Genomic DNA, 26163 nt, shown 5'->3' with positions numbered 1-26163 from the left:
CCTGCCTCGGGACCCCTTCCCTGGGGGCCGCTGGGAGAGGGCCGGTCCTCACCAGGAAGCCTGGGGGGATCTGAAGAGGGGATGAAGCTGGTGTCTTCGCTGGCCCTTGATCGCTGGGGTTCGTCCGGGCACTTGGGATAACGATTTAGTGACCTGCTCCGCCCCTGCTCCCCCCACCCAGGCGGCTCCGGGAGGCTCTCGGGCACAGGAGAGGGGAGCGGGGGGAAATGAGCCGCGGCGGCGGCAGGAGGAGGAGGGAAGGAGGGAGGGCAAGAGGGAGGGAGCGAAGGAAGGAGGGAGGAAACCGGGCAGGTGACACCGTGCTAGGTTGCTCGGGCTCGGCGGGCGAGGGGCTGGCGGCAGCAGCGCGGCCACCATGCATGTCAATGGGAAGGTGGCTCTGGTCACTGGCGGGGCCCAGGGCATCGGTAGGGCTTTCGTCCAGGCGCTGCTGGGCAAGGGCGCGAAGGTAAGCCCGAGAAGCGCCCCCTCCGTCTCCCGCCTCTCCCCTCCGGCCCCTGCCCGCCGGCGCGGGGCGGCGGCAGTCCCCTGGGCTCGGCTCGGGAGCCGTCCGTCTGTCTGTCCGTCCGCCGCTCAGCCTCTCCCTCCCTCCTCGTCCAGGTAGCCCTCCTGGACCGCAACTCAGAGGCCGGGCAGGAGAGCAAGGCAGCCCTGGACGAGCAGTTCGAAGGGCAGAGGACGGTGTTCATCCAGTGCGACGTTACGGACCAGGAGCAGCTGAGAGGTAAGAAGGAAACGGCCAGCGCTGAGCTCCGGCTTAACATGCAGCAACCTGAGCGAGCCCAGGCTGCTCCACCAATACGTGTGCAATTAAGGTTTCTGGAGGACAGCCTACTCCCAACCGCTTCTGACAGTGACTCAAAAAGGACTTGTTTCTGAATCTGCAGATGTGAAATGTTACTACCAACATGTGTCTATTTCACCGCGTTACTTGGCACATCGTAAAGAAAAGGCAAAGAAATAATTTCCATTGAGTGCTGTGTGTTATATTTTTGCATGAAAGCCTCTGCAGAAGATAATTGTTGTTTTATGAGTAATATATATAAACTTTAAAACACAGACTTGCTTTTTATGAGGTTTCAGTGCAGATTCCAAGTTGCATTCTCTCAGCACAGGAGTAATAAATTCTGCTCTGGGTTGCAGTGCTCTTTCCATACAGCATACATACTTTCAATGTGTGCTGCTGTCGTTGAAAGCAGAATTGGCAAAAGATGGCACACTGCTTTATCGCATTGTTAACGATAGGTTGATAACATTTTGCGCACATTTTGCAGATGCAGAGAATGGCAAGGAGATTCCCTTGTGTATGATTTGCATTTATGTTTTCACTTAGTTAATAAATCATGTTCCCTACTGAGTTCTTAGAGTATCATATAATGTTGATGTACCCTTCACAATATTTCTTAGCAAGCACATTACTTCATCAAAGTTTCATTATTAAAGAGACACATTCATAGGTAGTGAGTGACTCTAGTTCAGATTTGGACATTACTTTTGTCAGTGCCCTTTCCTCAGATTCATTTATGTCAGGCTGGATGTGGACATTTTTAGTTCTGCTTTTATTCATAACACTTTACTGACCACTTTCTCAACAGTGGTGATTGAGCATTTCCATTCCTCTTTCAGAAAACATGGCAGCTAGTCCAGAATTCAGCAACGTTGTTCACTACTCTGAGCTAGCGTGATTATGCCCAATTTCAAACATTTACATTGTCTGTCTGTAAGTGAGATGCTGGACTTTAAATTTGAGAGTTGCTCTGATCAGCAAACAAAGATTTTATCAGCTAGGTTGATTATTGACTTTTTCTCCAAGTGGGAGGAGTAACCTGGGAGCAAGAAAAAGCATCCAAGGGGTAGGAATAGCATGTGCTGTAGCATGAGTGTCACCCCAGTGTCCTTTCCTCCTCTCTTCAATGACAGGCTAGTGCAGGACCAACAAGGTGTGCACTAGGAACTGGAGTGAGCAGGGCACGGCAGCAAGGGAGGTTTTTGAACCAAGTTCATAGGAAAAGAGCAATTAGAGTAGGATCAGAATGGGCTCTCACAAGGAGCAAGAACAGGAAACTGCTGCTTATGCTTCTCTGATACTGCATTATTCATGCTGCAGGTTTCTTAGTGTAAATTTGCTATCATGTCTTACAATCCTTTGAGGTTTGTAGGATATTTTTTAGTGTTTTTTGTTGTTGCGGTGGTGTTTTGATGGTTTTTTGGTTGTTTGTTGTTTTGTTGTGAGTTTTTTGGGGTTTTTTTCCTGCTTTATTTTCCTATTTTTTCACTTGTAATTGCAAGCTACCACTTCATAAACTTAGATTAATTTCACTCCTAGTGTTTAAAGTTCTTAGTGGATATGTAAAGTCCTGTACTTGCTTTTTATGTTAAAGGTCATGGCCGTGAAGTTCCTCTTATTTTAACTTTAGTCTTTTTGGTATGAAATAAGTCACAGTCCTAGAACTACTGTCTGTAGGTACATAAAGCTTATGAGTAGGAAATCGGCTGCTTAATATACTTTCATGTCTTGTCTGTGCTTTTATTCTCTTTCACACAGTCCTCCACAAAAACCTCCTATCTTGTCCCACTTTTAAAAAATCCTATGTTTACTTTTGCTTTTCACGAATATTTAGGAAGCTCACATATAACTGGTGTTTATACTTACTTTCAACTGATTTTTTTACTTTTTCTTTAAAATAGATCCTTCTCTTCATTTTCCATTTTTCTTCATTCAATTTTTTATGATCATCTGCTTTTAATTTTTATGATTCCATAAGCACTAACAAGAGTGTAATGTAAACACAGAATTCTTCTATATTCAAAAAGGGAATAAAAAGTCAGTTTACATTCTGTGGGTGATAACTTTACTAACAATTTATAATGAGATTCTTCTTTTTGTGGGTAGGTAACACATGGGATTACTGTAGGGAGGTAAACTTTTACCAGAAATATTCCAAATTTGGTAGTCATTCTATTTTAACATAGATATGCAAAGAACTGAAAAGCATTTAGCTCTTTTCTCAATGTGTAAACTAGAAAACTACAATTAGTCAGGACTGTGTGAATTTCATAAACAAATAATTGGCAAAATACTATTATCCATGGTGGTTTTTGAAGGCAAAAGATTCTAATCAGAATAAGGTTGGTGAAAGATGCTACTTAGAGAAGGCTTAAAAGAGGATTGGAGACTGAGCTTCTGAAATGTGGAAGCTAACTGAGGACCCAAATTGTATTTATTTTGCTCATTGAAACTCAGGTAAATAATCAGTTCTGCTCCTAATAAAGCCAAAGGTTTTCATTTGCACTTGCTGATGCAGAATTGGAATGATGAGAAGTGACTGAAGAGTTAAGTTGAGAAACCAGAGAATGAATTAGAAACAAACATAACAAAAGCCAAAAAGGCAGATGGCCAAAAATAATGGCTTTAGTAATATTAAAATAAAATTTGAATATGGAATATTAGAAAAATCTGTACAGTAGAGGCAGCTGGACAAATAAAACCTTTCCCACCAGCTGCCCAGCTCTTGTTCTGATGACAAGATGATGACTGTGATGGACCTACAGCATTCAGGCAAAGAAAAGGCCGTAACAGTACCGACCATCTGGTGCAAGAAAAAAAGTCTGTAAACCCCTGCAACTGCTGCAGAAAAAAGGTAGATATCTCAAAGCTGCTGCTATGCTCCTGATTGGCACTAATAGCCAAAGGCTAAAGATCAGAGAATTATGGTGGTCCTGGGATCATTTTTCGGTGAAGTGGTTTCATTAAGGCCTGTCAAGCATAATTTCAGTGTACTTAAAATACTCTAGATTTTCAGTCAGTCACAAAACAATGTTTTTTAAAATAATATTGGGGGGTGGTGTGGGTGGTTTACATTACAATAAATATTTAATGAGGAGGAACAATATTTGGAGGGAAAAACAAACAATCTATATATATGTCAGATAACATCTGCAGTCATGGAAACCCTCAGTCTGGAATGAACATCTGGAGGTCATCTCATCCAACTATCCTGTCAAAGCAGAGCCAGCTTAGATGAGTTTGCTCATCACTATGACATCATCATGGTTTTCCATACACATCTTTTATCTTAGTTAGAACACTGTCACATGGGAGAACACAATGTCATTGTGGAAGTTTTCCAGTTCTTTATTTTGAAATTCTTTGGAAGACAGGACACTGTTTTTATCAACAGAAGGAAAAAAGATTTGAATTTAAGAAACACATTATTAAAGTTACCTGACAAGTAAGATGTATAACAATTTATTCACAAATGGATAAATTTAAACAAGACTTAGGATGAATTATTTGTAGTTGAAAGATTTGTATTAGTCATATCACTGAATAAGAATGGCGTTCTTAGGTTAAAATCTGAAAATTGTTCTGAACACATGAAGCTTTTATTTCTAATTTAAAATAGATGGTGCCAAATCTTGAATTCACCACCTATATCACACTGTAACAAATTAAGCTATAAATTATAAATACATATAGTTAGGGTGCCAAACATCCTGTTTAATGCAAAATGTATAGGTGTTAAGAACTTTCATTATCAGGCATTATAAAACTAAATTAAAAGGTGACTATTGTATCTTAATCCCTTCAGTTTTCCTGAATATGTATAATATCGGTGAATGGTTAGATAAAAAATTTAATTTCAAGTTGCTCATTAGTGGTTGAAACAGTGAAGATATTTTGGTATACTAATAAAATTTGTATGCATGCATTCTATTTTTATATCTTACTTCCACCCTTGGCTCTTACTATAGGTGCTTTCAAAAAAGTAATTGAGCATTTTGGAAGGCTGGATATTGTAGTTAATAATGCTGGAGTGAACAACGAGAAGGACTGGGAAAGCACCATACAAATTAACTTGGTAAGCATTATCTCCTTTCAAAAGTTCATACTTCAAAATGTAATGCTGTAACACACTTAACAGCCCTTGGCTTTTCAGTGTGTGCCATGTGACAGCAAATGAATTATTGGTTTGGTAAACACAGCTATTGAAACAATAACCATGTAACTGCATATGTACTGACCAATCAACGTGTGTGTGCGCTGCGTCCTTTAAGTTGTGTAGAGGTACTTGGATTAGCACCAGATAACATTCTATAAAACTCGATGCAATCCAAGGTAAGTGTAACAATTTGGCGCCCAAAGTGGTAGAGCTGCATCTACAGGAGGCCAGTCTGTTCATATGAATGTTCTAGAACATTTTATTTAGTTGTGAGACTCAGCTGGCCTGCATGAGAGAGTAAGATATCATTTATTGGTATTACAAGAGAACTTGTTCAACCAAGACCTCCACATGTTCTTCATCAATGAAGCGAGTACATTTAATATAGGCCATTTCACCACCAACACTGGTAGAAGCACACCACTTCAGGGCACTTACTTGCTAAAACCCAGTACATTCAACAAGCCTGTAAAATTTATTTTCAAGCAGACTATTACCACTTCTTTATTATCTGGTATGTCTGGATGAGACCATAATATGTTTCTCAGTGAAATTTAATTTAGAGTACACTGTTAGGAGATCTAAACTCCAAAGAAAAGACCAGCTTTCTGGGCTAATAAAATTCTGACCAGCTTGTATTTTACCACCTGTGAAATTCTAATTCAATGGTGATTCAGCAAGTCACACCTATGACCATACTTACAAAGTTTTATAATCTAAATTTGCAAAGTAAGTAGCAAAAGGAAGTCTGGAAGACTGCAGTGTGGAGTTTTCTCCAATCTGTCCTTTGGAATTTGTCAATGTGACAAATAAGCTCAGAATAAGAGAAGTAGAGACTTGTTTTTGTCAAAAGTTTTAAGGACAAAGGTACCCGAGTCTTTGAATTCTAACATCTTCATGAAAACAAATTAACAAAAAAACCTCAGCACAACTAACACAAGCTGTACATGAGGCAAGGTATAGAAAAATTAATGGGAAAATATGTATTTGAAATAAAAAACTTATTTAATAATACATTTTTCTGATCTTTTATATCTGTCCAAAGTCAAATTTGCTTATTCTTGGAAGGGACTGAACTGAAACCACAGATGAAAATTTCCACAATAAGATACATATATTTGTTCAATTTCCTTTTCTTTACATCTTCTTTAAGATTTATCTACACATATTTTTTCCTCCCTCTTTCATTTCTAAAGTACTCTGGCAAATTAGACATCAGGAAACTTCATATTGTGAAGTAACAGCAAGTGTGACGTCCTCAGTGCTATGTATCATCAATATCTATTAATGCAGATCAATTGAATTTGAAATAAGACTTTACCTGTATTCTAGATGAGTTCTCTCTCTTTATATTTATGCCTGGTTTAATGCAGGATATAAATTACTGTAGGCAGTCATCCACCTGTCAAATTTGCAAGCACAGATACTTAGTCATCACCAGAAAAATTGAAGTCCATGTGAGAAATGCATTTGTCTGTGATTCACATTTAAATTGACCTCAAAAAATGAAGGCATTTCTGATAAGAAAATCTTGAAGATATTTGAACTCCAGGTAAATAACTTAACTTAAAGTGATGTCCAAACAATTTTTCAATGCCAAAATATTTAAACAGCAGGCATTGAGAACCTCCTTCTATTATTCTTTTTGTCAAGCAATAGAAAAACTGGAATCCAAGTCTTACAAATCTATGAAGCCACTGCTCCTAAAAACTAAAAAAGAAAAAAATAAACAGGATGATTATATAGTTTATACAAAACGTGTATAAAATACATGGTTTTAAAATGTCTCTCCTTCCTCAAAATTGGACATTTTAAGTATCCCTTGTATTATCCCCAAAAAATAGGAGTAACTTCTATGGCTACACATCTTGATAAACATCATGCAAATATTTTCTACTTAAAAAAAACAAACAAACAAACAAAAAACCCCCCTTTACTTGCCAGTCCTTAATTTACTGATATCATTTATATATTGATGCAACAAATATTCCCTGCCCCAGTTTAAAGTACAAAGTGCAAAAGTAGAGCGGTACAGAACAAGATAAATCAAAACAAACACATACAGGGTGTGTTCTTTATGGCTGAAACATTCACAGAACTGGCTGGTCTTTGGGAACACTTTCAAAGGAAGGCAAGGAAATTCTCTGACAACACTGCCTAAGAAACCATAAGGAGAAGAAATGAAGAAGCAGGTTCAAAGAGTGGAACTTAATTCAGTAGGAAAAGGAGGGAATAAAATGCAATTCCTACTTGTATCCACTACAGTTTCCTGAGACTGAGAAAAGACAGCTTAATAAATATGGCAGGGGGGAAGTATCATCTGCTAAAAAATTGCAGTACTTTCCACCATTTCACTGTATTTTGTGCTAAACAACATCCACCTTTTTATTACTTTATTAATATTTCTATTAACCTTTGTAGTTAAGTATTCCAGCAATGCCATCCATTCCTCATCTCAAAACTCCAATGCTGATAGTGTTGACTTGATCAACATCAGGTTGATCCATAGAGGCTTCAACTACTCATAGTTATACAAAGGTACACTCATGTTATTATGGTATTATGGTACACAAAAAAATATATATATATTGGCAACCATACAGGAGTTTCTTTTTAAATGGATATTACCTGTGTAGTTTCAGAGTCTACAACACACACACATACCCATGCACAGAATAGCACAAGGATATATGACACATACATTCTTATCAAGAGTCCTACCTACAGTCCTCCAGCCTGACAAGAACAATGTTTCTTGTATCCAGCTTCGTAAGAACTTGTGCCTGAAGAATCCAAAAAATCTGACTTTTTTTCTCTTTGAGTCCCCACATTTTTATGAGTCTGGAATATATGTTAGATAAAAATAATTTGATGTTCTAAGAAGCTTCCCTAGTTTTATCTTGTGTTGATGATGTAGGCTTTCTGGAACCACTGTAATTATAGTCCCTGCTATAATGACAGTATCTTTTATCTTTACAAATTCACTTAGCACATTTTACACTAAGAGAATCCCAAAATTTATACGCTTACATCAGAGGTTTCTGAAAACTGACATAGGTTGCAATATACAGTTAAATGTAGCAGTACTGGTATCACATATACTTACATTTTAAATATTGCCTGAATCAAAGGTACAGAAGCACTTTACATAACAATTTGGCTAAGCACTTGACATAGCGATTTTCTTAAGCCAACAAATTAATTATTTTGTGGGTATGTTTAAACCAATAGGGCAACAAAGATGATTAAGGTTGTAGAGCATCTCCCTTATGAGGAAAGGCTGAGGGAGCTGGGGCTCTTTAGCTTGGAGGAGGCTGAGGGGTGACTTCATTAGTGTTTACAGATATATAAAAGGTGAGTGTCACAAGGATGGAGCCAGGCTCTTCTCGGTGACAGCCAGTGATAGAACAAGGGGTAATGGGTTCAAACTGAAACACAAGAGGTTCCACTGAAATTTGAGAAGAAACTTCTTCTCAGTGAGGGTGACAGAGCACTGGAATAGGCTGCCCAGGGAGGCTGTGGAGTCTCCTACTCTGGAAACATTCAAAACCCGCCTGGACACATTCCTGTGTAACCTCATCCAGGTGTTCCTGCTCTGAAAGGGGGATTGGACTAGATGATCTTTTGAGGTCCCTTCCAATCCCTAACATTCTGTGATTCTGTAATTTCCAAAACAAAATTAAATAGACTCATTAAAGAATTTGACAGAAAAATCACTCTGCTCTCCTGTTTATGCAATGATTTTGCACATTTTAACACATTATTCTGGCAAAACTTTAATTTGCAGGCCTTAACTTGGGCATGTCAAAAACAAACAAACAAATGTAACCGACAACAACAAAAAAACCACAATAACAACAAAAAACCCCACACAGTCATATGGGTTCCAATTATTTAAATGTTGCCAAAGAAACAGAATTGAAATACAGACATAAAATTTGTTCAGGTGCATGACAGTCTCATCCTTCATTACCAGGCAAAATGCGGCAGTACTCAACAGTTCCAAATTTTTGCATTTCTCATGGGTTTGAATAATTTATTTCCATAAATGACAAAGGTAACAAGTTTCTCTGAATTTAGAAAACTCTTTTTCTAATATGATGTCTACCTAACTCAGGGTTTGTCCCTGCAAAATACTTAGATTGATACTACAGAGAAAAGAATGCAACACTGTATATATGTGTGGCTCTGTTCAATATAGCTTTTGGTGAAACAAATGTTCCAGCAACTAGCAAACCTTGGAAAATCAACTCATCAGTAAGGAACTATTCCTCAAAAGGACAAATAATGTCTCAGCAGAAACCGAAAGGGTAACTAGGCAAACTTCAGAAATGATTCATTTTATTTGTTTTTGGGACAAAGATTTCATGATCATCACAAGGTTGTTCCATTGCGCAAGCCATGAAGTAGATGCCTTGGGAGTATGCTGCAACCTGCTTCTGGTCCATACACCTTGCTCTCCTTTCCCAGTGTACCAGAAGAAATGACAAGGACTAAACTTTCATCCCAAAATAATGTTACCAGGATACATAGTTGGATTCAGCACCTGGGAATTGCTACCAGGTCCCACAGCACAGCGAGAGGCAAGCACTGATTCTTTATGCAAACAACAGAGAAAGAAAACAAAACAAACAGTGCTATCTGTAGAAGACAAAATAGCAGAGGTAACTAGTTTATCAAGTTTGCATTCTAAGACAACCAGAAATACACCAACTCTGCTGTTCAATGGCTTAGTTGCTTATTCTTCAGCATAATTCAATGTCAGAAAGAGGACTGACTGCCTAGGAAGAGATGTGGCCACCAAAAAGTGAGAAATACCACTTACCTTGAAATAAGCGGCACAAGGGCCAATCCTCTAAATGCATAAAGAAGCCTGTAAGTATAATTATAATTATTTTTGTTGTTCATATTGCACTAGAAAGGACACAGACTTACCTTAATTGCACAGCAAGTCATTGAACTTCTTAGCTTACAGTTTTAAAGTAACCAATGTTGAAGTATAATGAAAAGCAAATTTCTTTGAACTAAGACTGACTTAAGACCAGCTACGCAAAATGCAATACTATTCCTGTGTCCTTCAGGAATATGGGGAGTGGGAAGTAAAGAAGACTGCACAGTAAATAACTAAAATATAGTATATCACTCCCACATTGTACAAAAGCTACTGATTTCTAGAAAATGAACAAATCCTGCTGCACATACCTTTATGCCTCTCTCTCCTGAGGGTTCTTGTTTTCTACAGTTTGAGATGGAAATTCAAACTCAAGATCTTGCAATTTCTTTTCATATAGCAAGTAAACTGACCTATACATAGGACTGCCAAGGGACTTGCATGCTTGCTACAACCTGTTTGCTTCCTAGAAAATCTGCATTAAAAAAAAAATCAGTCCCACCTCCCTGACCAACAGTAAAATCCTATAATTTTCCACAGATATCACTGGCAGCACTTAGTTTCATACTTTTGAAGTTCATCTTTCACAGTTCATAAAGTACTTTGAAATGTTTCCTTATAGATAGCCATCAATTTACAACATCACAGTATGAAAGTCAAATGATCTTGGGTCAAATTCCAGCTCTGTGCTAACCTGCTTTATGAAACCACAAGTCAATGGCTCTTTCATTTATTTTTTGTTCAGAATCCCTAGCACTGAACTAGATTAGCTCAGAAACCTACATATAATGTTAGGACTGATTACTGATTACTATTTTGTTATTTCAAAGGAATTAATATAGCCTTATCACTTTGATAACAATAAGGTAGTCATCTTCAGCTCTAGGAATGCAGGTATAGTTTCTCAGCCTGAAATATTACAGCGCATAAGGAGACAGAAGAAGTATCAGACAAAAGTGTCAAGGGAAACCTTATTAAATAAGTATAAGAAACTGTGTCAGTTTGAACATCTGCCTTGAAACACTATAAAAAAAACACTATGCACTAAATTACTTCCAAAGCAATTGCCACATACAAAGGATGACATCTAATGATGTTCTGGGCACCATCATTGAAGAACATTTTTTTTTTCTTTTGTAATAGAGCTAGTTAAAACGAAACACAGAGTATGAAAACTGACTTACAGATGTAATTTTGGAACACGAGAATATTGTACAACACTGGCTAACACTGGTTTCTAATGCCAGAAAAAAAAAAAAAAAATAGATCTCTATTGAAGACTTGGTGTCTTCTTAGAATCAGAGTTTCAATATATGATTTCTTTCAGAACAACACAATTAATTGTATTAATACAATTAATACAATAAATTTTGTAAGTTTGGTTTCTGATTTTGACACTGATGCCTAAATTGCCATTTAACGATTTGTTAAATAAGTTACTGATTACTGATATGGTACATCCAAAACCAACTGCAAATGCTTTGAGTATTGGCACAATACTTTCCAGGACATGTGAGAGAAATCACACTTAGTTTGGTATTTTACAAGCCACTGAAGACAGTTCTTTGGAAATTTTCTGTTAAAATTTAATCAATAGCATTTTTAAATTTTTAAAAGTATGTCACTTAAGAGAAAACTTTCCAGGAGAGGAAAAAACCCAAAACTAAACCAACAACAACAAAAAACACAAAACAAACAAACACAACAAAACCAACAGACAAACACACCAAAAAACTCCCACCACATTTTAATGGGAATTTTTGTTTAAGAAAACTGTAAAATGTTATTTCATAATTTTAAACTATTCAAATTTTGTGATTTTTTTTACATTATTCCAGGAAATTGTTATACTGAAAATACAATGATATTAAAAATATCACATAAAATATTGCAACTATAGAAAATGAAAAAAAGCTGAGTATTCATTGACATTCCAAAGGAAACATAATAATGAGGTATGAAGTGGTTGTATCTCTGTCAATGGGCAGCTTAATTTCATGTTACTTGGGCAACAAACAAGCAATATTAATAAAGTAGGACATGCAGTCTTCCAAATCTGATTTATGTCAAAACCAATAAGCGCAAAGGGCAACTGAACTTGAATTAGTACTTATACTTTATAACAAGTATGTCTAAAACTATCAGCTACCAAAAACAAAATGTAAAACATGTCTTTAAATTATTCCAATTTTGGTTTGGGAACTTAGATAGTGGTAGAAAAATACTTAACGTTCTCATTTTAAAAGCTTTTCCTTTCCAGTACACCTAGCCACTATCCATTAGATTTTAATCATATACACTTTAAACACTTTTTTTTTTTTTTTTTTACGGTGCGGTTTTTATTACTTTGGGAGATTTCCTTTTCCATGATTCACAATTCTGTATACCTTCCGTGACCAAAACTCTCATTGAAATAATTGCGTGTGGACATGAACATATTTATAGGGCCACTTCATGTTTTGAACATCTTAATTTATTTGGGTCAAATAAATAGCAATAAACAGTAATAAAATAGAGTACTGATTTAAAAACTGAAATAATATTTCCATAAAAATTAAAGTAACTCAATACATATGTTCATTTTAAGTAGAAATTGTAAACCAAATGTGAACTGACTGGAGAGATCTAACAAAAATCGGTAAATAATTATGAAACTCGTCACTAATGCAGTAATATTGCAACATTTCACTAAAGTTCGTATCTCCCACCAGCAGCACTGTCTGCTGCCTTTCTATCAGCTCTTGTTAAAGTCTGCTGAAGTGACTTACTCCCCGGGAAAGACTCAACCACTTGATTCATTTGGGAGGCTGATAACCACAGGCTCAGTGTATCTTTAGGCATCTTAGTTTAAATGTCTGAAGTCTGGTGAGATAAATCCCAGCAGAAGTTCTGACTGCAGAAGGGTTCAAAAAACAGATTTTAAGGAATCAAGTTTATATGGGCCTCAGTAAAATTTTCTTCCTCAAAGATCTTCCTTAAAAAAAAAATCACATGCTGCAGCTAATATTATGGTAACACCATGTTTTCACACCTTTTCAAATGCTTTTGTACCTTGTCTGTATTTGTCTGTTTGGGCTAACATTTTTTTGAGAGGAATGGTAAAATTCCAGTAACTCAGGACCAGAAATGTAGCATATAACTCAAACCTAAAAAGGGATCTCATGCCTTGAGCCAAATGGAGTTACAAGTGTTACAGTTATCTTCAGATTCAGTCTGTACATTTTTTATAATGTAGAGCAGTTTGTCTCAGTAAAAACATTGGAAACTCTATCAGTTCATACACCACTTACATCCTCAGATAAATTGTGTTCTTCAATCTTTAAATTGTTTTCTTATTCTGGGTTTCAATTCCTTCATTAGCATTTATTTCACATTGTAATATTTTAGTTTGATTATTGATATCTCAATAAGAAATATAATTGATCTGTTATTATTTCTATGCATTGCAATTGTGCTTCTGGAGTTACTGAGTTGCTTTGCTATGGGATGTCATCCCTGTTCATAATCTTCCAAGTATAAATAAGATCACTGGTAAAGAAATACAGGTTCTAGACCCCACAATTAAAGCAATATTCAGATTTTAGGACCACAAAAGAAACATATTTTTAATATGAACATCCCTTTCCACCCTATATCAGACATCTGTGATTAGAGGAACCTACCTCGGCCTAGAATACATGGGAAAAGGAAATGGAGGCGATGGAGGAGTAATTATTAATATCTCATCTTTGGCAGGTAAGAATATTTTCTGTATAAAGACTTTCTACTCACTGATTCATTTCTGAAATAAATTAATCATACGGATCAGTCACACTTCTTCTTTCTTATGGCTCTTCCCTGTTTATTCCCATTTCGACCTGATTTTCACCATAACAACCAAAGTAATATCAAAAGACCACAACTTCCATTTGCCTTTTAAAACTCAGTTAAAGAAAAGCTTTCCTAGTAATTTTCCTAACCCATCAGTCTCATATTTGATAATCTTGAGTTTGATGTAGATAGGTTTTTTTCAGGTTTCAGTACTGCCACACATTGAGCAAAACCTAACTAGCCTCAATTCATTATGCTTATTCAACACTATTCAACAACACAGATGAACTAAAAAAAAATATTTACACCACACTGTGTGTAAGAAACAAAGTCTAACATATATATCTAATTTGAATTTAGGGTTACATTAAATCTGATTAATTTTTATATTATAAACTATTTATATGGCATTAAAAAAGAAAATCAGATAATCTTTTTCCACAGAAAGCAAGGAAGCAGTAGCAGGTCTTCCATTCAAGTCCATAGGAGAACAGCTGTAGGAATATTTAAGATTAGACTGTAACTACTGTGTTAATGAAGATTGTCACACACCAACCCTGTTCATTTTCCAAGTGCTCTCAGATGTGATCTGCCTCTGCTGAAGAAGTCATAAAATTAACACTCATATTTTGCTGAGCTTAAGACAACACATTCTTTGCTCTCTACTTATCTATGCTATAACTGTATTTCATTTTATTGGCATAAAAATAGAATTATATGTTTTCTAAGTCAGGGTTCTTGCTGTTCCTGTTCAGTTTTGAGGTAGAATCCTTTTCCCTTTTCTGTAGCTATGCATGTTGCAGTGACTGGGCTCACAGTAAAAAAGCAGAACTGTAAAGGAAATGGTAAATAGAGAACAATGTCACCTGAAGCCCTTCCTCAAAAAATTGTAGAGAAATGCTTGCATTCTCTCTTGTTTGCTTGAAAAATTTGTTCTCTCTTGCTACTGCCATAATGTCTAGGAAAAATAATTCATATGCTGGTTTACACTTGGACTGTCAGTGCTTTCTTCAGGATCTATGCAGAATATCAAACAATAGTAATTTTATTCTGGGGTATCCTTATGTGTTTAAACAAAAAAAAAGCCAGTTAGAAAGCAGGGGCCATAATTTCTGCATGTGAATGGGGATTAGTGCTCAATAGGTGTGAATGTTCTGAGTACTATTAAATTCTCCTGACAGCCTTGGCTTTTGTGATGATGTCCAGTTCACCCTATTGACATAACGCATGTGATTCTTGACGATCTGACTTAATATATACACATGCCTCAAATAAGCGAGGAGTCCACTATTTAAAGTCTCCATGTACCTTTAAGTCAGCACTTGCAATGCTGCACATTGTCTCCTGATGCCAATAAGTTCATCTCTATTGGCTCAGACGGACATTGTGGTGGGAGCAAATTAACTTGAAGGAAACGCCTACTGCAGTACAAGGGTTCATCAACACAGGTAAAAGATTAAACATTTTCACAGAAGTGCAGATGCCCATGCAGTGCTTAAGAAAGGGCAGCGGTAGCAAGTAGTTTCTGTTTTGAACTAGTCTCGAAAACAAAATTATTTTGATCTTCAGACCTAAGAGCTTGGCTTTTCTTTGTTTGGTAAGAACTTATAAGAGCCATTTTAATTATTTTATTAAACTTTGCATTTATTTACTTAAGTTTTTTAACATCAACATTGTGCCATAATTATTGTGGTAAACTGTCAAAAACAATGTTCTTTGCTTCGTTTCCTGTTACATAGTTTGTATTTATCAATTGTTTCCAAGGTCAAAAGAACAAACACATTAGAAAAGCTGACATACAGTAATTTTTATAGTTTATTTATTTACTACTATTTGTGCTTTGTGACTCTAGTTCTCCTTTCCAGTCTGAAGGTCTAAGTCCTGCAGTTTATTCCATACACAAAAGGCAAGCTACCACTGGCTTGTTTAACATTCTCTTCTAGTGTTTTCTCAGAGCTAGCTTCTGTTGATCATTAAACTTTTGAGTGGTTTTGATCCCCACGTCCAAGTCTGCTGTAAGATTTTATCAGATATACTCTGCAGAAAGTAAATATCCTTATGTCTTGCTGAGCAGCAAGAAGAGTTATACTTAGTGCTTACGTAACATTCAATAATATTTGCTTTACCCACTAATTAGTTTCCAGTTCTTCACCATGGGAATTTTGCCAAAGATTTGAACTAGGGACAGAGGCAAGTCTTGCTGTTTTATATTTATTAACACCCACGTAACTACTTAAATGCTTCCTACGAAGTAGATGCTTAAAGTGTTCATTCAGCGGGATGAAAGCCAGAGCGTCCACCCTTTCTTTCCAGTATTAAATCTCCCTTTCTTTAATGTCTCCACAAGACAGAACTAAATAAGAAAAGGAGAGAAATAAGTAAGGACATGTAGCAAGCACTGGACTCCTAATCCACTGCATGTCAAAGCTATAAAACTTTCTTAATTTTATGGGATTTATGCATTCATATCAAGAGGAAGTAATGCTGCTAAACAACTGAGATAACGGGAAATGTGTTTTACTGCCAACTTGTCCCCATAACAGGTAATGCCAATGGCTGCAGGTTTTTGCATTGTAATAAACTTCATCTCAAATTTAAAGGGTAAAACGTTCTGAAATTTCTTCTGTAGGAGACTATGTACATTCATTTTAATTTTGTTTAACAGAACAGTTACAAGCAACAGAAAAAGCATATAAAACTGAATTCAACTCCTGAGATTATTTACATAACTAAACTTGGCATTGTCTCTTACCTTTTGGTGGCTGGTACTTATACGCTTTATTAAGCAAGAGGAAAAGAGTATTCATGTGTGTCATGCAGTTTTGTTTTGATAGCCTTCATGCTTTCAATAAAGTATTCTGTAAAATTGAATTTGTATCTATCTGGATTCTATCAGATTTTTTAAAAAAATCAAAGTATTTGTAGAGCGCTTAAAAACTAGTAAAATCTTTAGTATCAGATCATGCTAGCTCTTTATGAGAGGTTGTTCAATGTGCAGTGTATTTGGATACCTTTCTGCTATACAGCCATATCAGTGGCTTAGTTACACTGAACTTCAAGCCCTCAAGCTCCACAAGCAGCCAGTTTGTCCTCCTCCTATAGAAAGCTTTAGCCAAAGGAAATAAAGTATTCCTCACAGCAAACAGGCTTCTTTAGGACCTGATCTTATACATATATATATATATGTGTGTGTATATATATAGATATAACAAGAACAAAGCTCAGCTTACGGTTAACATCACTGGATAAAGGCAAGACTTCATCACAGTGATACAGTGGAGCAAACGTGTAAATGGCTGCACAGCTGGCACCTTCAGTTAGGCATCATGAAAAAGCTTCTGTTGTCTCTTCTTTGTAAAAAAAAAAGAAGATCCTGAGTAGAATTCACGGAAATTAGGTCAGAAAATTTAGTAACTAGTCTCATGAGACTTCAGTTCACTGTTAAAAAATTTCATAGAAATGATACGGCTTAGAATTTTTGCTGGGATTTCTGTGTCTCCTCTGTTTTGACACAGATCACAGCGTTGTAACTGTACTCCCGCCCTATTCTAAAGAATGAGAGAATCAGTTCTCTCATCACTCTGTAGTCCCTTAACTCATTTCCCTAGCTACTTCTTCAAAAGAAGCTTTAGCCTTCAAAGAACATTGTAAGCGTATTCCATATTGTTTATCTATACTTTTGCCTAAGGGCAACAAAGAAAACTTCTGTAATGTGGTTTGGAAATATGTTTAATTTAAATGAATATGGTTAAATCTTGTGATGTTATTTATTTTTAAGTATTATATGTGTTGCAACAGTCTTTGGTTAAGTATATTTTATAAAACAAACCTAAAATAGAAAGGAAAACAAATTACTCTGGTGATACTTCCCAACATATGAAGGAACACACTTTTGGTTTGCTTTTGAATACGTTCCATTGGTTTGCCAAGACTTACCTTTCAGCATTTTCACATATCTTTTTCATAAAGAAAGAAAATTGAGAGTTTTAGTATGCCACATGGTGCTGTGATTATCACATTAGTGAGAGAAAATTGAAATATTTTAATGGAATATTTAAATGTTTTAATAGTGAATGTATTTGTCTTAAGTATAACTGAGAATAAAGCTTAATCACTGAATAGTCACAGTGTGGAAGCACTGCTTTCTGATGAGCCCAGAGCCTCCATGAGATCAACAGCCATATTAGAAAATAGACTTCAGTTCTTGCATTCTCTGTGCCACACACATCCAAACATGAAGAGTACTGTTCCAAGAATTAATGAAACTTAAAGATACTATCAAACAGAAAATACATTTGTCTCAAGGTGCCTAGCAGTGCACCCATGGAGAAAACAGAGGGTTGAAAGGTCATCTAAAAGCTAATAAATCTTATAGAAGGAGACTTATGCAAGTCTCTGAGGGCTATGTTTTCAGTGGAAAAGCATACCTGGTGTAAAAATGCTTAGTTGTTTGTTCATCAAAGCTCTTCAGTGGACTGAAAGGAAATAGTGGTTTCAACAAAGTTTACTGATACAATTCAAGTTTATTGATACAATCCTCCATGACTAATTTCTCGAAATGTGGATTTTGATACTATTGACCATGATAAATAAGCAGTTGTAGTGAGAAGCCTGACACCACCTCTCAAATGGTAGAGTGGTGTTGACACTGTAACAGTAAGGGGACTAGAGTATAACCAGGGGCAAGAGCTGTCTTGGTCAACCTGCCAGGTGCTGAGAAAAACAAAAAAGAGCACAGTTAACACCAACACACAGAATTACTGCTGGTCCACTTGATCTGGTTTTGGTAAACCAAAGGGCACCTTCAGTCATCAGGAAATCATTTGCAATTCACCAACAAGTTCTCGATGAAGATCGTTTGTGAGGAGAAGGAAGATTCCTGTCCCCTTTCATATAACTGTTCAGTGATGCATCAACACCCAGAGAGAGGAAAACCTAGGTACAGTTTCCTCCCCTTGCTAAAAGAAATTGAAAATTGCTTGTATTGCTTTGCAGGAGTATGCTGCCCCATCATCATCCATTTGAACATCCTCCCATTCCTCTCCACCTTGCTTTGTGTATAATGTTCTCCAGCCTGTTTCCTCATCTTTCCACTTTACATAAGATAATTAACTAATCACAGGAGCAGCAAACAGAATCCAGATTTTCTAACAAATTAGTACCTTAACTAGTATGCTGCAAACTCATCTTTGCTCACTGCTTGAATAAGTACTCGGGCAGAGCAGGATCAGTGTCACACAGTGGCTGATCCCAAAACAAGTGCTAGCAGAGCACCTAGGACACACTGCCAATAGCCAGAGGTTCCACACTCCCTGAGGCAGGGGAGTGCCTCAGAGATGGAAATCCCGCACAATGGTGCTGAATACCCAACTCAGGAAAAAAAGTGAGACAGGACTGTCATTATTTTGGGTGAAGGATGCTAGAGCTAGTCTTCATTGCTGCTGCTTTGGCTGAAAGTGAGTCAAACTGATTTCTTCTTGGTTCTCCGTTTTATTAAAAATAATAATTTCAGTTAGAAAAGAACGGGGTATAATGCTTTGATTCAAAAAAAAAAAAAAAAAAAGTTAGTTATTCTTCCCTTCCTGCCTAGTTATTCCTACTGTCTTTTGACATTCAAGTAAGTCTTTGAACCATATTCCACTTCATTATTGTGAGCTGTGCCATTCCTTTGTTTACTTTTTTTCTTGACTTTGTTTCTCTTCTCTCTGAAGTAACAAGTAATTTTTCTTACTATGTTTAAAAAAGAAATAAAATTCCCCCTCTGTGTTTCCCTGGAGATTTTGTCTTTCGTTGTTTTGTTTTGGGGTTGTGGTTTGGTTTTTTTTTTCTTTAAAACAAGTAAAACTACTTAGGAGTTTAAAAAAATAGTATCATAATATTCCAGTACTCCAATGTTTCCAATTATTTGAAGAATGGTGATGACCATCCAAAGTCACCAAACAGAGAATGTGTTGCGATCACAACCCAGAGGAGACAACACAAAAAACATTTTTCATGAAGCAAGTTCTCAATCAGAAGCATAACACATTTTCCAAGTTAAGCAGATAAATACAAGTTCAAGAGAACAACCAGCCACGAGGTTAAGTCCTTCATTTCCCATGAAAATGTGAAAAAATGGAAAAACACATCTGAGTGGTTAATTGGGGTGACTTCCATTAGAATCAAACATTAATGCATCAAAATCAGAATGCGGTTTTCCAATATTGCATTTGGGATCACAGACGATTTTTATCCTCTGCCTTTAGGATGGGCTGTGGTTTGCTGTTCACAAGACCCTAGCTTACATGTGGAACTACAGCATCCACAAGTTCCAACTCAGCTGTCATTGAATAGTGGAATTTGTTGGCATAATGGGCAGAAACATATAAACAACCATGATCTGTCGTCTCTTTTTGACCAGCTTTCTGCCATCAAACTCAGTCTTTCTACAATTAAGTTCTTAATTTTGCTCTAAAAACTCTGTTCTCTCTTCTTCATCTACTATAAATGATGATTTTATGCTCTCCCACTCCTATCATAAAGGTTTGCAACATTAACAGTCATTTTTCTTTTTGTTTCTCCTTTTCCTTACAGAGGATAGCAATGATAATATACAGGAGCGTTACCTCTTTTTCCAATTCCCTTCTAAAAATCTTCATCCTGGCTTTTTATTCCAGAACAGGGCCCTCTGTAGGAGGTACCATACCGTGAATTCCTTTTCAGCCAATCTAATTCAATCCAGAAAGTGCTTCAATAAGCTTTCCTATCCACATCTCTTATTTAATTTATTTCTGCTCATTATCTGACACCTTCATCTTATCATTCAATTCACAGTGTTTACTCACTTATCTCTATTCTCTCTGTGCACTGAGGTCCTGCATTCACTTCTTAGTGCTTTTTCCATATGCTTATTGCAAAATGCCTTCCCTGTTTCATTTAAATCTCTTTAGGAAAACTATCACCTATGAAATTTTACCAGAGTAGTATTGGTGCATCAAGACGGAATTACTTTGTTTATAGTTGCTCATTTGAGCAAAAACCACTGTGCAAACAGTATGTATTTCTTATAGTACTAAGTACATTGTCAAGTAAATAAGCAGTAGCAATATTGCCCAGGCAGATGTATAGGCTGACTGCTTTTCATTCAGCTGTGAAGCACACTCCTTCTTACTTCTCACATTAGTTTTAGGGGAAAAGTTTTTATCTGAGGCTGAGTTCTGTTTCTATTCCACAGAAGCAAGGGATTAAAATCAAACATTATATTTATGTTTTGATATATTATGAAGATAATATTAAATCAGTTACAGTAGTCAAAATGGATTTTGATGTTTCCCTTAGATTTTCCCAAACTTCCTCCCTGAAATCACTGTAAATGATTGCAGGCATCCAGTTTATATAGCGGCAGCCAGAGTGTCAGCAATCAAAGTTTATCTGAAATACTTTACGTACTTTATATACTTTAAATACTTTACAGGTTCATAGAAGACGGCTCAAAAACTCTCACCCTTGAATGTTTTCTTCTACATCCTGTCCTTCATTTTAAGTCATCCTTTATAGATACAATTTTTAAGAGGAAAAGTTGTACTTTTTTTACTACTCTTATTATCCCTCCTCTTATTTTTATACAACTCATATATTTTCTCAGATTACAAAATATAATTTACACATTTTTACTAATTTGTTGCATCTCTATAACTGCATCACATATTTTTTACATTGTGGACCTATAAGTGTGTTTAAGGTAATCATAAATAGGAGTACCCACCATCTTCATTCAGCTACCTTTTTATTTTAAAGGACTCATGCCTGCTGCATTCCAGCCTGTGTACTGTGCTACAAAGCATGGTGTAATTGGATTCACACGGTCAATAGCAGTAAGTATGTGTTTTTGAAAAGAGTATCAGCAGCTCCTTGGGAACATGTGAGGTTTCTCATGTTCTCTTTCTATTGTCACCCAACTGGAACTACTTTTTTTTAAAGAAAACAAAGTGTCTGAAGCAGTGGAGGTTCCATCCTTTCACAAAGGGAAGCCAAAGATGGAATAAGTAAGGCATATATGTATTTATGACCAACCTGAGATTCTGTGAGAAAGGTGTTGCAAAGGACAGTAGGAGTAGCTCAAAAGTACAATTCTTATCGAGGCTTTAAAAATATTTTTCACAACTCTCTCCCGGTCGTTTAACATTATTTGTAAATCAGGTTGATGACTTTTTTAATGATAAATATGCACTAAAGTATACAAAAAAAATTTACTTGAACATGAAAATGTTTACCATTATTTATTCTTACCAGCTCCTAATAAGTTGAAAATGCAAAATGTCACATTCACGATGGGACATGTTAGATGTTACTTGGCCATATAACATGTCTTAACCTCTGACTCCAAAAGTTTCTAGTTAAACTGAACAAGTAGGAAGATAAAATAATTTTAAGGGAGCAAATATTATTACACTCTCATAGGCTAAGTTTAAAGACAGTCTACTCATACAAGCTTTCCAATCTAGTTTCCAGAATAAAGTACCTGAAATAATAATTTGGGTAGTTTATCCATACTTTACGCCCTCACCCCCCACTTAGCCAACTTATTTTTCAGATTAATCAAAACGGAATAGTATGGATAAGTGTTGCATATAACACATTAACCACAGCACAAACCTGACACCTGTTTTTCCATTTTTTGTTTTCTCATGATAACATAAACATCACCATCTAAGTTCAAAAATAAAGGGTCTGCTAGAAAATTAGAGGAAATATTGTCTCTGTGGAACATGAGAATGCCAAGGAGAAAAAGAATAACAACAGCAAATCACTATATTCACCAGGAAAGGCAGTACAGCCTAGCACTTGGCAGGTATGATACAAAACATCTAGGACTTCAGTTTATTTTCTTCTCTGGACCAAAATGGCAGGCTACCATTATTTACATAATACCGGAAAGGATTCCTGTTAAATGTTAAAATAAATAGAATTCAGTGTTGAACAATTATGGTTATTCCTGGATAGTTCATGTTTAGTTCATAAGTTCGATTTCATCACTAAGAAAGTTCATCCAGCATTAAACAAACGCCTGGATGTTGATCAGACTTGTTTGCTACACACGTACATTGGTAGCATTATGAATGAAGGGTCCTACCATTCCCAGCACAGTTTGTGCTGCTTGCTTTCGCCATGTTCCTGAACTGCTTCCTGAAAAAAACTCCTGCCTCTTTCCTGGAGTTTACAGTGACTTTCCTGTGGGTATACTCAGTGAGAGAGTCATCCCCTGGCAGGTACAACAGAGCAGCTGGAGAGGTTTAATATTACAGTTCTAAGGGTAGAGACCAAATCCTATTTCTGCTGACATGAGGGAGGTAAATAACAATCTTAGAGTTCAATCATTATTTGATTTCAGATAGTTTTCTTTTAATAAGAAAGTTTCTATAAGATCTGAAGCATAAATTTGGGAGATATTTTTTACTTGCTTTTGCTTATGAGTCATATCATCAACCTAGAATACTGGAAATGACATGCCAAGAGCACTAATAGCAAACCTATTCAGAAAAAAAAAAAAACCTGCAAGGAAGGAGCAGTGTTGATTTCTTGTAGAATTGTTCTCCCAGCAAAATGAACGTTTCTTTCTAGTAATCTAGTACTATTACTAGAGAAAATGTGCTTCAAACTTAGTTGTTGAAACAAAACAATCAGTAGCAGCAAAATTTGCTTACTAGGCAAGGCTGAAGAGCACTTAGTGGTAAACCTCATTCTTTAAAAAATGTCTTTAACAATACTGTTTCAAAATGTTGATGATGAATGTCTAACTCTTTCTCTTTTCTAGCTAGCTGCTAATATGGAAAACTACGGTGTGAGACTCAACACAATTTGTCCAGGATTTGTCAACACACCAATTCTTCAGTCAATAGATAAAGAAGAGAATATGGGACAGTATTATTCATATAAGGATGAGATAAAAAATATGATGCAGTTCTATGGCGTGATGGAGTAAGTCAGATGGAGTGGTTTTTTTGCCTTTTGTTAATGAAGAACACGCACACACAATAGCACTTCCAGCAAAATTAAAATAAAAGGGAAATGCTGCCTCAGATGAAAGACTGTCAATGTGTTATCCTACATAGAATGAACAATGGCAGATATTTAAGGTTATTTTAAGAGTATCACCTACACAGTGATGTTTTCCTTTATGCATTCCCCTTTTTCCAGCAAAGTGCAAACCCAGTTTCCAAGTTAAAGATGCTGTATTAGTTTTTAATAACCCTTGATGTTCTTCCATAAATTTGTTCAATCAAACATGTTGTGAGATGGAGTATATAATTTATATCAAACTTCCACAAAATTTGGAAGTGAACCAAGATACAAATCAGACCAAGAACTGACAAAACTGGACTAAGTTCATAAGAGCACAGTAGTGATGATGATGGATCAGATCACAGAGTTACCCAGCCCATTATGGTATTGCCAACAAAGGCCAAAAGCAGACAGCCAGGAAAGAGTGTGAGAACAAGACAAGTATAAAGTGATTTCTTTAATACATTCTTGGTGTCTAGCAATTAGCTGCTCATATACTTCTGCACAAAGGAAGTGGTATAACTGTGTTGTTTTGTCCATACTTTTTAATGCATAAAATATATTACACCTATTGACCACAACAAACTTCATGTGACAAAATTCTCCTTACACTAATTTGTATGTCAGTCCTGCTACAGAAACAGGATAAATCAACAGCTAAGAGCTGCAGAGCATTGTCTAAGGATTACTTCTGTCCATTGCCCTAACAGAGGACACTTTGATAGGAAGCCCAGTGGCAGCTGGATGTCCACAGGGATTTTGCAGTAACTAGAGCAAACAAATGATGATTTGTAAAGTTGCCACTTTACATTGGATGTCCTGACTGAGGAGAGTGAATTTCTCTCCTGAAACACTCATACCATCTCTGCTTTTCTTGAAAATAAGTGTGTTAAAATACCAGATTGTTTAATTTTCAAGGTAGGTAGATTTACATTGAGTTTCTTGTCCTTTTCACGTCTTCTATTACATCATGATTTTGAAAGATTTTTTTTTTTTTTTTTTTTTTTACAGCCCATCAAGAATTGCTGAGGGACTAATAACAATAATTGAAGACGATACTCTAAATGGAGAAGTTATGAAGATTACAGCATCCCAAGGAATTCATTTTCAACAATACAACCAAACACCTTTTACAACATCAAAGAGATAAAGAATTGTTTTATGCTAATCATTTTTTACTTTTCTTAAATATTAAATAATTTTGAAAAGAGCAATTTTTGGAAAAAAAGGTTAGTGTTGTACCTAGAACAGTGGCATTGTTCAGATATTCACATCCTAAAAATGACGACATGGACAAGAAAATTTGGTGTGGGAAGAAGTTACCATCTTATTTTTATTCTATAAGTACTAATAATACTATTTATTCAGTAGAATAAACAGACTGCTCTAAATACTTTTGATTATGTAGTAATAGCAACCAGTTTTTTCCTTCTGGTAGTTCTGATCTACATACTCCCAAGTGTATTTTGGTGGACCCGACTTACTTTGTATAATTCTTTTCACTGTCATAAGCATCTGCATATTTACATCTTTAACTTTTCAGAGCAGGAATTCAGTTTGACAAACTAGCACATAAATCTACCAATAAGGAGTTAAGAATTTACATTTTCTTAAGAAATATAAAATAAAACAAGAGGCAAAATGTTATTTCCTCATTTGTATATGCAACTGAATATGTTGCATATCACAGAAGTACAGATTTTTATCTTCTTGGATTTTAGCTATTTATAAAATAGTTCAGAAATATTTTTGTTTTCATATATATATATGTGAATTTTCTCTCTCTGTATATATAAGGATGAAAACTTTGTCATTGATTGAAATATCTACTTGTTAAATCTCATTTTCTAAACCTTTAAATTTAATTTCTTGCCTTGATTGATTAAAACCTCTATTAAATCCAGAATAACCTGTGGGTTTTTTCATGTTTTATACACGTCCATTTTGGTACCATAATACATATTCTTAGATGGAGCGCGACATATAGGGACAACTAAAAGAAAAAATGAGCTTTCTCCCTCTTGGGCGCCACTGAACCTTCTGAATCTAGGTCAGCCCTCAGCTCCATTTATGAAACAAACCTTGGTACTCTGTGAATTACATGCCTGACAAAAATAAATTTTTTGCATGGTAATTTATTTAAGCTCATAACATAAGAAGATTTAATAACTCCTGGGAAATCTGAGAAAAGTGAATGTATACCCTCCTGAGGAGTACTGACCTTAATTTCACCTATGTAAGGCTTGTTTTTCTCAGCACTGCCGCTGAAAGAGTGGGAACATTATTATTCACTTTCCATGGAAGTCAGGGAATAATAAGACTGTGAGTAGAAGAAACGAAGCAGACATACATACCTTGAATTACTCATCAGTCTCCCTCTGCCTCCATTTTTGGCTATGTTAACATTGTTTTTAAAGTCAATTTGGAATGCACACACAATGCTAGCCACACCATCAG

At 36.1% G+C, this 26163-nt stretch overlaps 1 protein-coding gene across 1 annotated transcript; it reads left to right on the top strand.

The window, feature by feature from the left end:
• Positions 1-376: 376 nt before the first annotated feature.
• HPGD (15-hydroxyprostaglandin dehydrogenase) lies at positions 377-24892 on the top strand (the record flags this gene model as incomplete). The annotated part of the gene is made up of 7 exons (XM_080343591.1): positions 377-469; positions 622-745; positions 4777-4883; positions 13494-13590; positions 21442-21518; positions 23459-23622; positions 24718-24892. The coding sequence occupies 7 exons, from the start codon at positions 377-379 to the stop codon at positions 24854-24856; spliced, it is 801 nt and encodes a 266-aa protein (XP_080199717.1). The 3' UTR covers positions 24857-24892.
• Positions 24893-26163: the final 1271 nt, after the last annotated feature.

This window comes from Nesoenas mayeri (genome assembly GCF_963082525.1).
Source record: "Nesoenas mayeri genome assembly, chromosome: 4".
NCBI classification, from domain to species: Eukaryota; Metazoa; Chordata; class Aves; order Columbiformes; family Columbidae; genus Nesoenas; species Nesoenas mayeri.
This window is presented reverse-complemented; position numbering and strand designations above follow the sequence as displayed.